We start from the raw sequence: 15,485 nt of genomic DNA, 5'->3' as shown, positions 1-15,485 counted from the left end.
GTGTTGAATTCATATCAGCTCTTTGATGGAGTCCTTGGGCCAGGCTAACATTTTTACAGGGACAAAGTCACAAAAATACAGTCATAGTAAAATAAGAATAAAGTCAAAATTACTGCAATAAAGTTGTAATTTCATAAGAACTGGAACACAAAAAAAAAATAAAAATGAGGAATACTTCATAGAAAAATGTTTAGACTTTTAACACGTCAGCAGCAAATTATCAGTCGCAGGACTTTAAAATAATTAAACAAAATTGTCTATTTTGAGAACTGATGACGTCAGATCCTGATGAGTCTAAACTTTTATCGCATTAAAACAACTTTTATCACATTTCTGCTAATTTTATGAATTTATTCTAATTAATTAAACAAAAATTCTTGTTGTCCTAAAAGGATGATTGAAAAAAAAAATTAAAATTGTATTAAGAATGGAAAAACAGATTTTATTCTTAGGCCAGATCGCCCAGCCCTAATATCAACACCCAATATTACTTATGTACAACATTTCTACAGTTCCAACTTAGTGATGAACAGGAACAACAATCTGGTTTTAAAATATTGTTTTCTGATAAGTGATCAGTAGAATCCAGCGTATCGATGTTCCTGTCTCACTTCCTGTGCCGTTGTCTTCCTCGTCTTCGCCTGCAGGATAAAGGAAGACCACGTCATCCAGCACGGCTTGGTGGTCGACGGCGCCAGTCTGTCGTTGGCATTGAGGGAACATGAGAAGCTGTTCATGGAAGTGTGTAAAAACTGCTCAGCTGTGCTCTGCTGCCGCATGGCCCCGCTGCAAAAAGCCAAGGTGAACACACACCGCCCCAGCTGCAGGAAGAAAAATCCAGATTAACTGCAGATCAGGAATTATGGTGTCTAAGTCACACGTTAGTCTCTCTGACTCAAAGGGTTAAATTAGTGAATCTCGTTTTCTGGAGCCACTTGTTGCTGAAACTTGTTCTAATCTCAAACAGCAACACTGCAAAACAAGAGCTGCTGTGTTAACCTAGTTTTATGTAAAGTTTAACTAATGTAGAAAATACGACTGGATGATAAATTGATTTTAATAGAATTAAATTTTTATTAAATAAGGACTTTCTTTTCACCAGTTGATCCCTTGGGTTGCCATAGTTCAGAGTGATGTCAGGGCGGCCATCTTGTCTTACAGCTTCTATTTATTTGAACTTTGAATTCAAAATATAAGGGTTAGGCTAATTTTTTTATTTTTTATTTTTCAGGTTGTTCGTCTGCTAAAGACTTCTCCAGAAAAGCCGATAACATTAGCTGTTGGGGACGGAGCCAATGATGTCAGTATGATACAGGAAGCCCACGTAGGCATAGGTAAACACACACACACACACACACACACACGTAACCCAGAAACCCGACCTGGAGCTGTGCTGTACATGTCTGAGCTGTTCCTGCCCGAACCCCCAGGCATCATGGGAAAGGAGGGTCGTCAGGCCGTGAGAAACAGTGACTATGCAATCGCCAGGTTTAAGTTCCTGGCCAAACTCCTGCTGGTCCACGGTCACTTCTACTACATTCGAATAGCTACTCTTGTACAGTACTTTTTCTACAAGGTAGGATTTACCAACACTGTGCTTTCATTTTAGTGGCTTTGAATTTAAAAAATGCATAATAATCTGTTCTCTCTCTAGTATGACTGAATGTTTTTTCACTCTGTTTTTTCTAGAATGTGTGTTTTATTACGCCACAGTTTTTATACCAGTTCTTCTGCTTGTTTTCACAACAAGTAAGTCTTAGTTCTGTTTCTAACTATGTTCCCTTTGACATCGTTTATTTTTCCTGATTTTTAAAGTGCGTAAGGCTCCATTCACACCAGCCCTGTTAAGTTTGCTTTAATCAAACTTTAGTTGTTTTGTCTAAAAGTCCAGTTTGTTTGAGGAAGCCTGAGTCGAACTTTGATGCAAACCAAAAAAGAAACAAACTCTGGTCCGCCTACAAACCTCGGTTCGGTTGAAGTGAAATGTGACGCGGTTCGAATTCATACGTGTCACAATAAATCAATTAATCCCATGATTAATTAAAATGAGCTCGATATTTTTTTTAGTAAAGCGATGCTCCCATTTATTTTTGAAAGCCACCATTTTAAAGTAGTTGGTTTGCGTTACCTGCCACTTTTGCCTGTTTTCCTGGTCGAAGCAGAATGATCATTATTTTTTTAAATGCTGTTTTTGCTACAGAGAGTTCATAATCCATTTTATTTATTATTATTTTGGATATTTAAAATAATTTCCACTTCAAATATTATTTAGAAATTAAAGTTTTTTTTAATTTTTGAGTGGGTATACTTGGATACATTTTATTAATCAGCCATTATTATTTATTGATTAGTTGAAAATGGTCTCAAAATGACAATATTTTTGTTTATCGTGAAAATTTCTGGGACAGTTTTTCATCCAGCAAAATTATTGTGACAGACCTACATATGTGAACACCAATTCTGATGCATTCTGGGTAAATTCAACCAAAACAAACATGTGAGTCTAACGTTAGTGGAAGAAATCCTACAATCGCTGAGCTCTGTCACTAAAGTTTTGTTGTATTTTGTGAAGAAGGATGTTGCGCTCAGTGTCTTCTTCAGAGGATTCCGTATCTTTTCTTTCAGTGTTTTTTGTGCAGCGCCCCCACAGGCGAGGGGAGGAACAGGTTTTGCAAGTTTATTTTGTTTGACTGCAGAGTGAAATCGAACCGAGTCCACCAGATCCAATGATCACATTATAATGTGCCACCTTTCTTTAGGAGATGCATACACCTTTATAAATGTTTGTTTTTATTAGCTTCAGTTCTTTTCCCATTTACCCAAACAGTGTGTGTGTGCAGTTGTCGCCCTGTTTGTCTAATAATCTGCTGTTGAAATGATCCCTGTCCCCTCCAGACCCTGTATGACAGCGTTTACCTGACGCTGTACAACATCTGCTTCACCTCGCTGCCCATCCTGGTGTACAGTCTGTTTGAGCAGCTGGTCCACCCCGACATCCTGCAGGCTAAACCCAGCCTCTACAGGTGAGGCCCTGTGTCTACGCAACACCGACTATTACTCACCAGCAACTGTTTTAAAAACAATAAACTCCAAAATGTCATTTAAACAAAGTCAAATGGGAGATGCACTGCAAAAACAGAAATGTTACAAAGTATTTTTGGTCTAGTTTCTAGTGCAAATATCTTAGTACACTTGAAATAAGACAAAACTAACTCGATAGTAACTTTTCAGCAAGACATAATAGTTTGTTTTAAGTCAGTTTCTTCATATTGATGAAAAAGTTTCACTTATATCAGGAAAAATGTTTTGTCAAGTGAAACAGTGTGCCAGCGGAACTAGAACTCGGTTGCTAGGAGACGGGCTGGGCTTGACTGTGGTTGCTAGGTAACGGCGCTAGGTACTCGTACTGCCAGTGGAACCAGTACGAATATTAAATTATTATTGACCTAAAACTAGCTGCTTCATCTTTCTGAACAGTTACTTGTAAGTTAAATTTCTCCTAAGTGTACTAAGATATTTGCACTAGAAACTGGACCGGACTGGGTAAGATTTTGTGTTTTTGCTGTTAAGGAGCACCAACCCAATTCAGTTTCTAGTGGAAATATCTTAGTACGCTGAAAATAAAACAAAACTAACTTACAAGTAAATTTGCATCAAGATTTAGGAGTTTGTTTTGAGTCAATGATTCTTTAATATTGATCAAAAAGTTTCACTTATAACATTGGGAAAATTTCATGTCATAAGTGAAATAATCTGCCAGTGGAGCCAGTATTTTTACACCAAAATTAAGGAATTATTGAATTAAAACAAACTCCTGTATCTTGCTAGAAAGTTACTTGTAAGTTAGTTTACTGTACCAAGATATTTTCACTAGAAACTACAAAAATACTTGGTGAGAGTTTCTGTTTTGCAGTGCACATGAAGCTCGATGGGGAATAAACTTGGTATTTGTGCGTCTCCCACAGAGACATCAGCAAGAACTCTCTGCTGTCGTTCCGGACGTTCCTGTACTGGACGATGTTGGGCTTCACTCACGCCTTTGTGTTTTTCTTCGGCTCCTACCTGCTGATGGGGGAGGACACCTCACTCATGAGCAACGGACAGGTCTGTCTGCCAGCAACGCGCTCCACAGCTGCTTCTATAAGCTGGAAAACAGTAGTTCAAGCCATAAATCCTTGGTGATTAAATTCAGCTCAGATATTTGTGTTTGTGTGCTTTCACTGCTGCTGTTATTATTATTAATATTGTTGTTATTGGATGTAGAAATAACCTGCTGCTATTTCATAACTGTTGACTTGATGTTGCCGTTTTCTATCTCTCTATTTCTTCCCTTTTTTATTCGACAGTTTGTTCATTCTCTCTTTTTTTCCCCGCGTCATTTCTCTCCATCTTTCTTTCAGTTGGTAGTTTGCTGTTTCTGAATGCCCTCACTTTGATTATTCCCTGTTGGTTGTCTCTCCTTCCATCTTTTGTTGATTACGCTTTTTTCCTTCTGCCTTCTTGCTGTGCATGTCTTCAGATGTTGCGAGCTAACAGGCAGCTGGTAAGAGTCTGCTCTACAGTTGAATGCATGTCCTTGGGAGGTTAATAGGAGGACTCGAGGATTCATCATCATCCCGTTTACTCTTTAAATGTTGTCAATAATTCTCTTCAATATGGATTCAGTTGCATTTCTGTGCTAAAGTACTCAATTTCTGCAAATTCTGCTACATTACATTTGCAAGCTTCAATTTATTGACTTCAAATTTTTGTGATCGACCAACACAAAGTAGCGCATGTTTCTGAAGTGGAAAAAAATTTAAGATTTTACATCTGCAAATATTGTAAAGGAGACCTATTATGCAAAACTCATTTTTTACCTATTTCTATATTTCCATTTGGATATTAACCCAAGCACTTAAAAAAAGTTTTTCTTTTTTCTTCAGAATAATTAATTGTTTTTTGGTGTCTGGAAGCTAGGTAACTGCACCGTTGCCTAGCAACCCAAGCGGAACCTAGCCCGTTACCTAGCAACCCGAGCGGAACCTAGCCCGTTACCTAGCAACCCGAGTGGAGCCTAGCCCATTGCCTAGCAACCCGAGTGGAGCCTAGCCCGTTACCTAGCAACCCGAGCAGTTTGATCAGCCGGTATTACCACCGTATGCTCTGTACAATGGCTGCTGGGAAAGACGAGCGTTTTGTTGTTACTTACCATCCAGAAACCCCTTGCTTCATTCTTGTTGGTTGTGTAGGAGGCCCTACTTCTGCTTGTCTAAGATGTATGGTTGCATAATTGTGCATCTGTTGCAGCCATTTTCATGCGAGTGTAAACATTGAGTTGGGGGGCGTGGCTAGCAGCAGCTTAACAAGACGCCCTAAAACGACTAAAATTTAATTATTGAAGAATGATTGTCTGCAAAACGATGTAATGACATGTTTTGAAGGCCGTAAACTTTTCCTAACATGTTCAAGGAAGCATAATAGGTCACCTTCGTCATTTTTACTGAGATTAAGTGACACACCAAGGCCTTTAAGCTTGACATTAATACGGTACTTTGTTTTGGTTTTACACATAAAGTCCCTATAAAATACCATGTAGTTTGTTTGTAGTTTGACAAACAATTCAAGGAGTATGGATAGTTTAACATGTTAATTACAAGCAACACAAGTTAAGTGCATGCATAATTTCTTAAAACTGATTTTTGATCAGTGCACTTTAAATAAAAATAAGCCATAACTTTAACCTCATAAAAAACGATCGGAGTGCACCGATTGCAGTTTGCTGGCCAATCAGGAGTTTTTAAAAAGTCTGATCTGCCGATTCCAATTTCAGCCAACGATGATTTTTTTTTTGTTTTTTTTTTTTGTGGTCTGACAGTCACTAAAACAGAAACTATGATTATCAGACAGCGGCTGATTTTCAGACTTTGAGGAGGAAGATAAGATCAGTGAATTGGATTGATTTCTCGTGTAAATATCGGCCGATTCTGATTAATCTGTGCTCTCCTAAAAATAATTTTTGTAACTGAGAAAAACCTTTTGCAGAACATTAACTGTCTTTGGCTGCTTAAGCTGAAATTTATGGCACAAAAAGCATAAACTGAACTTTGGACTGAAACCTTTTAAGCTTTTGAGAAGATTTATGTTTCTTCTAAATCTCCAAATCTAAGCAGTGGATCCGCTCACATTTTCCTCCCTGTCACCACACCACACGTTTTTATTTTAATTTTTCTAAAATAGTACTTTAAGTTAAATTAACTGCACCTGAGATTTTTACCGTCTGTGATCCGAGTAAACAGAAGATATTCCAACACTAACAGAGACGTGCATGTGAGCTGAGCTTCTGTTTCTTTCTGATCACGAAGTTTATTCAGCTGGAGACAAACTGAAGCCGACTGCTCATATTGCAACCTATCGCTTCTTGCAGATGTTTGGGAACTGGACATTTGGGACGCTCGTCTTTACTGTCATGGTCATCACCGTCACGCTGAAGGTAAACGCAAAGCAGTCAACAGTGTGAATTAATAACCAGTAGTTTTTACACCTGCAGTTTGTTTACTTTGGTCTGAATTATTGTTGCCGTCTCTTAGCTTAGTAACGTGTGGAGTCAGACGGGTTATTTGAGATAAAGCATGTGGAGAGGAGGATGATGTCAGCGGCCATTAACTCCAGCAGATAATTTGTAATGGGTTGTTGGGGAGCAAGGCCTCTTTCGCAGCACAGAAGCAGATTGCCCCCAACGCTCCTGCATCAATCTCTTAACGTGACTTTTATTTCCCAGCTCGCGTTGGAGACCCAGTTCTGGACCTGGATGAACCATTTTGTGACGTGGGGGTCAATCGCTTTCTATTTCATCTTCTCTCTCTTCTACGGAGGCATCATCTGGTGAGAATGTTCTTAAAAATGGCTCATATTTATTGTTAAGTTTTGAAATCTTTTGATTTTAAAAAGTGGAGTTGGTCTGATCAGCTCAGGAAAATAATCTCAGACAAGTGTTTTAATATTCCTTCAAATTATTTTTTATTTCTGTCACATTTATTAAAGCCACAGCCATTCAAGGTCAAAGTTCAGAATGGAAGAGGAAAGTCTGTTTTTGGGGTTTAGCACCTCAACAAAAACATCACATAAAACAAAAAACAGAGCAGAATTACATAATTCACAAATACAACCAAATGAAATCTAATTGGTTTTACAGACTCGGCCATTTAGTCCAGATCTTTTTTTTCTTCTTCTTTGTTTTCAACTGGGAGGGAATTTAATGACTTTTATAAAGTAATTAAAAATTATTTGGCATCATTTTTCCTCTGACCGACTTTTTAACAGTAAATTTTATCTTTCTTTGTGCCGTAGTAAAGAAAACGTTTTGTTTATTTTCCCACCAGTGTCTGGGAAGCTCAGATTTAGTCCTGGTTAATTATCTGCCACATGGTTGAACCAATAAAACCAGTTTAAACTGGTCTGGACCAATCGGACGTCTGGGAGCCATTGTGACCATATTGGGCCATTATTGATAGAATCTGTATTTGTCGTTAAGGACATAATAACATTACCTAAGTGCACGACTCGAACTGATGTTGGACCTGAAATTACCGTGAAAAGGGCAAATCCTTCCGAGTCCATCTGCCGATCTGCAATCAGTCAGCCCCTCCAGGACGTTATGCTGCTTTTTTATAATTACTGTGGCCAAAAATAAAAAAACCAACAGTCAAAATTAAGTCTTTTCAAAAACAAAAAGAATTAACATTCAGAAATAGTTTGAGTGAAATTAAGTAAAGGGGGGATCAGAGTTTAAAATATGCAAATTCAGAAATGCCAGACTAAACTGCTGCAGGTCAGTAAGTGGAATCAAAATGTGGAATAATTTGAATATTGAACTGAGACGACGCCCAAACATAAAACTGTTCAAATTATCGTACAAGCATATAATTATTGTTACAGTAAGCAATAAATAAAATAATCACATCATAAATTAAAGCAAGCTCAGTAATTTCCATTTGCCTGATTTATGGTTTTTCTTTTCTCTTTTTCTACCAAAAACTGAGTGATGAAAGTCTGCAGTCTCAACAAAACCTTTTTATGAAGGATCATTTTGGTGTCACGTCTTGCAGGTTTGGTCTTTAGTCCTGAAACAGGAAGTTATGTTAGAAGGGATCAAATGGGATTGGTCGAAACTCAGTCCAGTTTCAGTGATTGGTCAGAAAATAAGGAAATGCATTGAGGTGATAGGTCAGATTTGTAGAAAGGTTGCAATGACCGGTGACTTTAAGTTTGCACAGAATCTGCAAATCATGAGTGAATTTGCATAAATAGTTGGTATCCCCACTTCCTGGATGGACTGAATGAAGTTTTACTGCTAAACACATAAAAGTGACTCCAGTTTAACATCTGTGTCGTTTGAACCCCTGCAGGCCGTTCTTGCACACCCAGGACATGTACTTCGTCTTCGTCCAGCTGCTGTCCTGCGGCTCGGCCTGGTTCGCCATCGTCATCATCGTCATCACCTGCCTGTTTCCTGAAGTGATGAAGAAGGTCCTCTACAGACACCTGTGTCCCACCAGCACACAGAAGAGCCAGGTAACTACCAGCAGCCAGATGCTTCGTGCAGGAAACCAGTTCGCTTTGCTGTTGTCAAGCACAATGTTTTACTTTCTTAAATTCTTTTATTTTTCCTAAATGTTACTAAATGATTTATGCATTTTGTTTGTACATGTAAACCAGCTGCACCATTTTTATTTTGCTGCTGATTACAAATGAAAAAGTTTTACAGGATGTTTTCTAAAAGGTTTGAACGAATTCAGTTCTAAATGTATCTGAATTTAAATGAAAAAAGACGCTTTGTTTTCTTTAAAATGTCTTCTGTTAACATATATCGATATATTAGTGCAGCTTGTTTCTGTGCTATAATCTCTCTATGAAATCTTTCAGATGTGGAAACGGGCATAAAAGCTTGTTATGCTTTTCATGTTTCCCATCAGCCAGTTCAAGATGGCTGCCATTTTTCAAGATGGCTGCCATTTTTGAGCCTTTTAAAGACATTTTTCAAAACAATAAATCAAATTCTTCTAAGAACCTTTTCACAATAAGTGATAAACATTGCGATAAATGCCCACCTATGCAGAAATACATATATTCCTACATAGAGCCAAAAATTGGCAACAATTATACGATAAGTCTTAAAAATGAAGTTTATTTAGAAGAAATCCAAAATGTAGACGGCCTGTAAAGTGATCTGTGTTAGTCTGTTTTTAGCCTTTGTTTGTTCTGCTTCCAAACAGGAATATTATCATGCTTTTGTTTGCTCTGCATGACTGGCGTCTGATCACAGACTGAGAAGCGCACAGCGTCACCTCTGCTCTCTTTCCGTATCGATTCGTCCATCTGGACATAATTTATCGTCTCGGCTTGTTTCTCAGAACAGAAAATGAGCCAACTTCTCCGGTCCTGTGTGCCGTCTGTAGCGTCTGCTGCTTCAGTCTCCGTCCTGTTGTGTGTGTGTGTGTGTGTGTGTGTGTGTGTGTGTGTGTGTGTGAGAGAGCTGGATTTCTAACCTCTCTGTCTGTGTGTTCTTCATCTTGCCCCTGTGTTTGCTCTCCCGGTGTAGATGTATTCCAACCGAGTGGTCATAGGTGACGACTTCGCGCTGCAGCCTTTGTCCAGAGCCAAGGGCCAGCTGGGCAAAATTAGGTAGAAGATTTGAGATCCGTTAAGCCGTGGACTTCATCCATCTTCAATGAATCCATTCGTGAAAAAAAACAACAAAAAAAACTAACTGCAGGAGCGCTTCATGCAAATGCAATATTTCTATCAATATTAAAGATGTTATTTAAACGTTTAGCTGCATCTTTAGTCAGATACGTCTATTTCTTTTAGGTTTTTTTTGTTTTGCTAAACTACTTTCCAGTATTTTAGAAATTGGTTTTCTTTAGACTGTAAGACCGTCATGAAATTCAGACAGAAACATTGCTTTGCAGAACGCGTACTCCTCTACATGTTCATTCATAATTGTCAGCATCCGTCGGTCTCCAGCGTTTTCTCTAGCGTTGTTGTGTCTGTGACGGCATGATCCAAACAAGCCAACCAGCATTCTCTGTCACTCGGGTCGGGGAAACTTCTGCCAGTTTCAGGTGCTACAGCAGAATGAGAGACTTGGATTCTGCATGGTTTGCATCATTGGAAAATGCTGAGACGTTTGTTTCTGCCTCTTCACAGCATGTCATGACACAACCCACCCACTGCATGAGCAAATGCATGTGTGAATGAGTGAATAAGTCAGTTTATGTTGTCATGAAAACCCCGACTAGCTGTTAGCAAGTGTTGATGTTCCACTAATGTTGAAAAATCTCAATTTATACAGAAAAACAGCCAAAAAACCACCTCATCCCTGCACAGAAGCCATTTATTGAAATTTCTGCATTTCCATTAAGCAAAAAGTTGTAATTCCAATCTGCATTTTTAAGGTCAATGGACCAGATGCCAGCTACGTTTCCAACACTAATGTGCTCAAAATTGTCAGCATCAGTGACTCTAATGTTGAAGAAACACAATTTCACAAACTGCGTTGTTTCCATAAAATAAAAAACTAAATTAAAATCACACGTGAATGAGTTTGTTCATGCGAAAAGTCATTAAAAGATCATTCCGCACCATCATCCCCCAACCACTTCCTGTCATCTTCTTTGTCTTTTCCACCAGTAGTAACATCCGGCTGTTGATCACGACACATGATGTGAAAAATACACAAATATTGATAAAGCCGGTAAATCACCTTATTCTAACGCAAAACGTTTTTATAGAAGTTTTTTCGAAGTTACCGTGTTTTTTTTAAACAGGTTTATTGATTTTACTCCAATGGAAACATAATTATTAACTATGTTTCCATTCAAATGTGCACAAAACTTCATTGGTATTCCGCTAGTATTGAAAAAACGGTTCACAATTGCAGTGTATCTATTAAATAAGAAACTAAATTAAAATCACGTGAAAAGGATGCGGCACTGTGACCCTCCTCTTTGTCTTTTCTGGCAGTAGTAACATCTGGCTGTTGATCATGTGACTCATGAGATGTGAAAAAAGTGTGAAATAAACCAATTTTGATACAGATATATTTAAAAAATCTCCCCTTCTGAGGACCAAAACTTTCTCAAAGTTTTTTCTAAATTCCCGTGTTTCCATGAAGCAGATTTATTTTCATAATTACAGTTTGCGCAGCTACATGGTCAGTGGAAACGCAGCTGGTCTCTGTACGCTGATTCCTGTTTTTCTCCTGCTCCTGCCCAACCGTGGCCCTCGTGCTGTGAGGTCCTGCAGTCTCTATAACTCTGCTGCTGTGCGTTTGGATGTGGTCAGGTCTGACCGCTCACCTGGCATGCCGTAGTTTTATAAGCAGGACACCTGGTAGTTTTTATGTCTTGGTGCATCCCAGCCTTGTTTTTTACCCGTCGGACTGATTCCACGTTTTGAGACGGCCTCTTCTTCTCGGACTCGTCCTCCTGCATGGTTTGGACAGATCCGCACCTCTGGACTGATTGCTCACTAAAGCTGCATGAGCAACTTTGTTTGGGTTAAAGAGCAGCATGACACTGTTAGGAGCATGACACATTGCTGTCATTGTGGGAATCTCCTCAGCAATGGCAGACTTTTTCGCAACGTGTTGCAATCTCTAAAGGAAATGCTCAGAGTAGCATTAGGTTTTGTTGAAGAAAATATTTTGGGGGTTTTTGTAGTTGGAGATGTTGGTTTGTTTAATTTGGATATTTCAGACAAGTTCAAACCATGTCTTTAAATTTTAATGGAAAATATTTCCAGACTTACTCCTCTGCTCGATGATTCAGTCTCGTTATCTGTACGGGTGCACCGATCAATCGGCCGGCTTACCGTTCATCTTAGGTGATCAGCGACGGATATGAAACCGATATTTATCTCTGCTAAAGTCTGAACATCAGCAGATTCTCCTTTTGTTTTGTCTGCATTGCTGCCAACTTAGCAGCTTCACAACAACCAATTAATTAATTAATTGAATGATAAATTAAAATGAGCCTGATCATTTTACTTCTGCTATATTTTGAAGGGCTATTTTGTCTGCAGACATCATAATTAGTTGTTTTTTTACTTCTGTTGTTTTCATAGTTTTATTCTTTAAGATAAGTGACAGCATGACCCAGACGGCTCTGTTCAGGTTAATTCGTTCAGATACTAATAGATTTTCCTTTATCCCTTTTCCCATGAGAAATCTTTTAATTGCCTTAAGCTCCTTGGTTGCTTAGTTTTTTAGCTTCTTTCAACCCACAGCCAGTCTGCTCAGTTTTCTGTTTTGTTTTTCGTTCTTTCTGTTGTGGGAAGCAAAAGTCTTTCAGTTACTTGTCAAAATCTTTAAGCCGTTTTCTAGAGCAGCGGTAGCTATTGATCTGTCAGGATCAAGTAGGAAGGCTGGTTGACAGAAACCAGTAAGTGAACAAACGGCCTTCCTTTGTGGAGTAACGGGTTGCTTCGCATCCAGCTGCTGTGTTGGCAGAGGTCAGATCTTCACGACCGAAACTTCTTCCCCTAATCAGTTAAACTCCCAAACCGCAGCCCAGTCTGACTCACTGATTAACAGCTTATCCAGTAATTTGCTAGTTGCTTAATGAGTTGCTGAATTTGTATCCACTGTTCTGTTATTTAGTCTTTTATTGAATCCCAAAACAACAACCATCAGTTTCAAGGTTACGATCGAGTGTTGGAGCCAGGCTCACCAGGAAAACATTAAAAACTGGAATTACGAGAATAAAGTCATAATAGTCATCAGTATTATGAGAATAAAGGGCTTTAGTTAACACATCAGCGTCAGATTATCAATCTGTGGTCGGCTACAGATTGATAATCTGATGCTGAACATATGAACCATTTACTTATCTGTAAAACCAAAGCATAACTCACTCAACAGTCCTCATTTTGACAGCGTTTTTGTGTCTTGAGGTTTCATGATATCACAACTTTATTCTCGTAGTAACTGTTTCTTCCTGGCCCAAACACTCTGTCGTATTTAAGGCATCAGCTGGTCCAAGACGTTTTAACGCAGACTCAAAGTACGCCTGCTGTCCTCTGCTTGGTGAAAGTGTTTCAGTAAGGACAGATTGTAAAGGACTAAATGACGAACATGGATGTGTTTTTGCTTACGTCGCTGGCCTGCCTGCAGTCTGACTGACGGTAAGCCAGCAGGGCTGACTGTGAGCATCTTGTGTCCTTCAGATGGAGCAGGGTGAGGGTTCAGTCTGCCCAGAATATGACCCTGTTAAAGCCCAGCGGAGCCCAGGGGAGGACAATTGGCACCTGCTAGTTGCTTATCCTCCCTCTGCCGCCCCGGCCCAGACTCATGCTCCCCTAGGTAGTACCCTGATCTGTGCTGCATTCTCCCATTGTCCCCATTTTACCGTCACTGGCCTTGTCTGGTCTGACGTCCAACCAACCCTGTCCGCCTCCTCACAGCCACAGCGACCTGCACAGCCCCACTGTTTGCCTCAAACCTGCACCGCTGCTCATTCCCCCATATTGGTGTTTTATTTTAATTGTTGTGTAGAAATACGGTTTGTCTCATGGTCCAGTTTCCTGTCCTACTTACTCATCCCTCCCTGATTGACTGTAGCTGCGTTTCCATTACAGATGTGCACAAAACTTTATCAATATTCTGCTAATGTCTAAAAAAAATGTTTTTCACAATTTTGGTGCTTCTATTAAATAAGAAACTCAATTAAAATCACATGTGAATAAGTTTGTTCACGCAATAAGTTATTAAAAAACATACCACGTCATAATGTCACTTCCTGTCATCTCCTTTGTCGTTTCCACCAGTAGTAACATCCAGTTGTTGATGTGATGTGACAAAGTGTTTCTACTACAGTTTTGTGAAATAAAACAATTTTAATACAGCCAAAAAAAATCATCCCTTAAGCAAAACTTCTTAGCATATTTCTTTAAACAAATTAACTTTCAAAATGTGAAATTGCCCAGTTCCATGGAAACGCAGCTACAGAGACCCTCCATGTAGAACCTGAGCTTCCCTAACCTGGTCTCAGATCACCAATCGCTGTTATTGATCAGTTTGGTTTCAGACAAGGAGAGAATGCTGTTGGCATGCCGGCTTCATTGTCTTGGTTCTTTTCATTCAGCCATGTGAAACTCACTGGATCATCTGTTTGCTTCTAATTTGTTGGTGTCTCATGAAATCCTTTATTTTTTCATTTTTGAAGTCGTTTTTTTTATTTTTTATTTTTTGTAGTTTATCGTAGGTTGGGGTGAACATGGGTGGGATTTATTACGATAAATAATCTTAAATCACGATATTTCTATTATCCCTACACTGAAGGTTTTATCACTATATTTTATGGTGCCTCTGTAATATCGATTAACGTGATTATACAAAACATCTTTATTTCTTTTTTTGGTGAATGTATGGCTGTGACACATGACTCACCAATCACAGCCCAACAAACATGAATACTTTAAAAAACACGCCATATGTGACGCACTTCTTTAGGACACAAAAAGAAGAAGTGTGATTTATTTCACTACATTTAGTGATATTGTCAAATTTATTGTTACTTTCATTAAACAATGGTAAAACTAACAATCCTGAAAGTTTTGGGGGATTTTAAACATCATTCATTGGAATTTATCGTGACAAGAATAAATCGGAATTCTTATTACGAAGAAATGCATCACGATAAATAATAAACGATACAATAAATGGCCGCCCCTACTTAGAGGAAGTTGTGATTGTAACAAATTTCTGGCAAATTTTACACAGACTTGCAATTTTCACCAGTTTCCATAAATCTGACCGTAACGTTTTCTGACCAATCCACGTAGCGCCCTTATAATTTAAGTTTGTGTTTCATGGCGTCTCTTGAAAGATGAACCTCAGACCATCCAGAGCCAAACGACAGAAAGCTTCGCCGTATTCTTCCAAACAAAAGGCGTAAGTTGAGATAATCTTAGCTGAACTGAAACTAGTTACTCTCCAGAACCATCTGTAATTTCTGTGCAGAAGTTGTGCTCACTGTTGCTTTCCATATATTGAAAGTAAGTTTTTATTGTTGCAATAGAAAGAGCAGAAGGTCAGGGAGGAGACATTAGACCCGCGACCAGCAGCAGGACGGTGATGCAGGGTCAGCTCAGGTAAGGAGGGAAAAGATGAGGAAAAGAGAAGGAAAGGAAAAGTTATGTGACCATTTTATGGTAAATATAAAGCTTGAACAAAATTTACCACAACCTTCTGAAAAAAAAAAAAAATCAGCAATTGTAAGCCAAAACAATTGAAAGAAAACCATCCCAACATCTGACTGTACAGCACACAGGTAACTGCCTCAGACTCTGACCCTCCTTCCAATAGTCAGATAAACTTTACAGACATAATCAAACTGTAGAATTGACTTTTAATAAGTTAAAATATGAAACTGACTTTTAAATGTAGTTGGTGGAGTCGACTAACTCGCCCACTCTTTGGTTGCCTAGCAACTCGCCCACTCTTT

The 15,485-nt window shown here is 38.9% G+C and overlaps 1 protein-coding gene across 17 annotated transcripts in view; it reads left to right on the top strand.

The window, feature by feature from the left end:
* Window positions 1-15,485, top strand: part of atp11b (ATPase phospholipid transporting 11B) — an 83,207-nt gene that overhangs the window by 35,279 nt on the left and 32,443 nt on the right. For 6 of the 17 annotated variants that reach the window (XM_016663397.1, XM_016663395.1, XM_016663399.1 and 3 more), the window contains 11 exons: window positions 648-801; window positions 1,232-1,334; window positions 1,431-1,576; window positions 1,690-1,749; window positions 2,896-3,023; window positions 3,966-4,104; window positions 4,520-4,543; window positions 6,407-6,472; window positions 6,761-6,864; window positions 8,388-8,553; window positions 13,207-13,342. In XM_016663397.1, coding sequence (XP_016518883.1) covers window positions 648-801; window positions 1,232-1,334; window positions 1,431-1,576; window positions 1,690-1,749; window positions 2,896-3,023; window positions 3,966-4,104; window positions 4,520-4,543; window positions 6,407-6,472; window positions 6,761-6,864; window positions 8,388-8,553; window positions 13,207-13,342 — 1,226 coding nt within the window. Of the gene's footprint in view, window positions 1-647; window positions 802-1,231; window positions 1,335-1,430; window positions 1,577-1,689; window positions 1,750-2,895; window positions 3,024-3,965; window positions 4,105-4,519; window positions 4,544-6,406; window positions 6,473-6,760; window positions 6,865-8,387; window positions 8,554-9,580; window positions 9,664-13,206; window positions 13,343-14,867; window positions 14,933-15,059; window positions 15,133-15,485 lie in introns of all 17 variants that reach the window. The other 11 variants (XM_016663404.1, XM_016663403.1, XM_016663402.1 and 8 more) reach the window with 6 other exon arrangements.

This window comes from Poecilia formosa, unplaced genomic scaffold (genome assembly GCF_000485575.1).
Source record: "Poecilia formosa unplaced genomic scaffold, Poecilia_formosa-5.1.2 Scaffold419, whole genome shotgun sequence".
In the NCBI taxonomy this organism is placed as follows: Eukaryota; Metazoa; Chordata; class Actinopteri; order Cyprinodontiformes; family Poeciliidae; genus Poecilia; species Poecilia formosa.
This window is presented reverse-complemented; position numbering and strand designations above follow the sequence as displayed.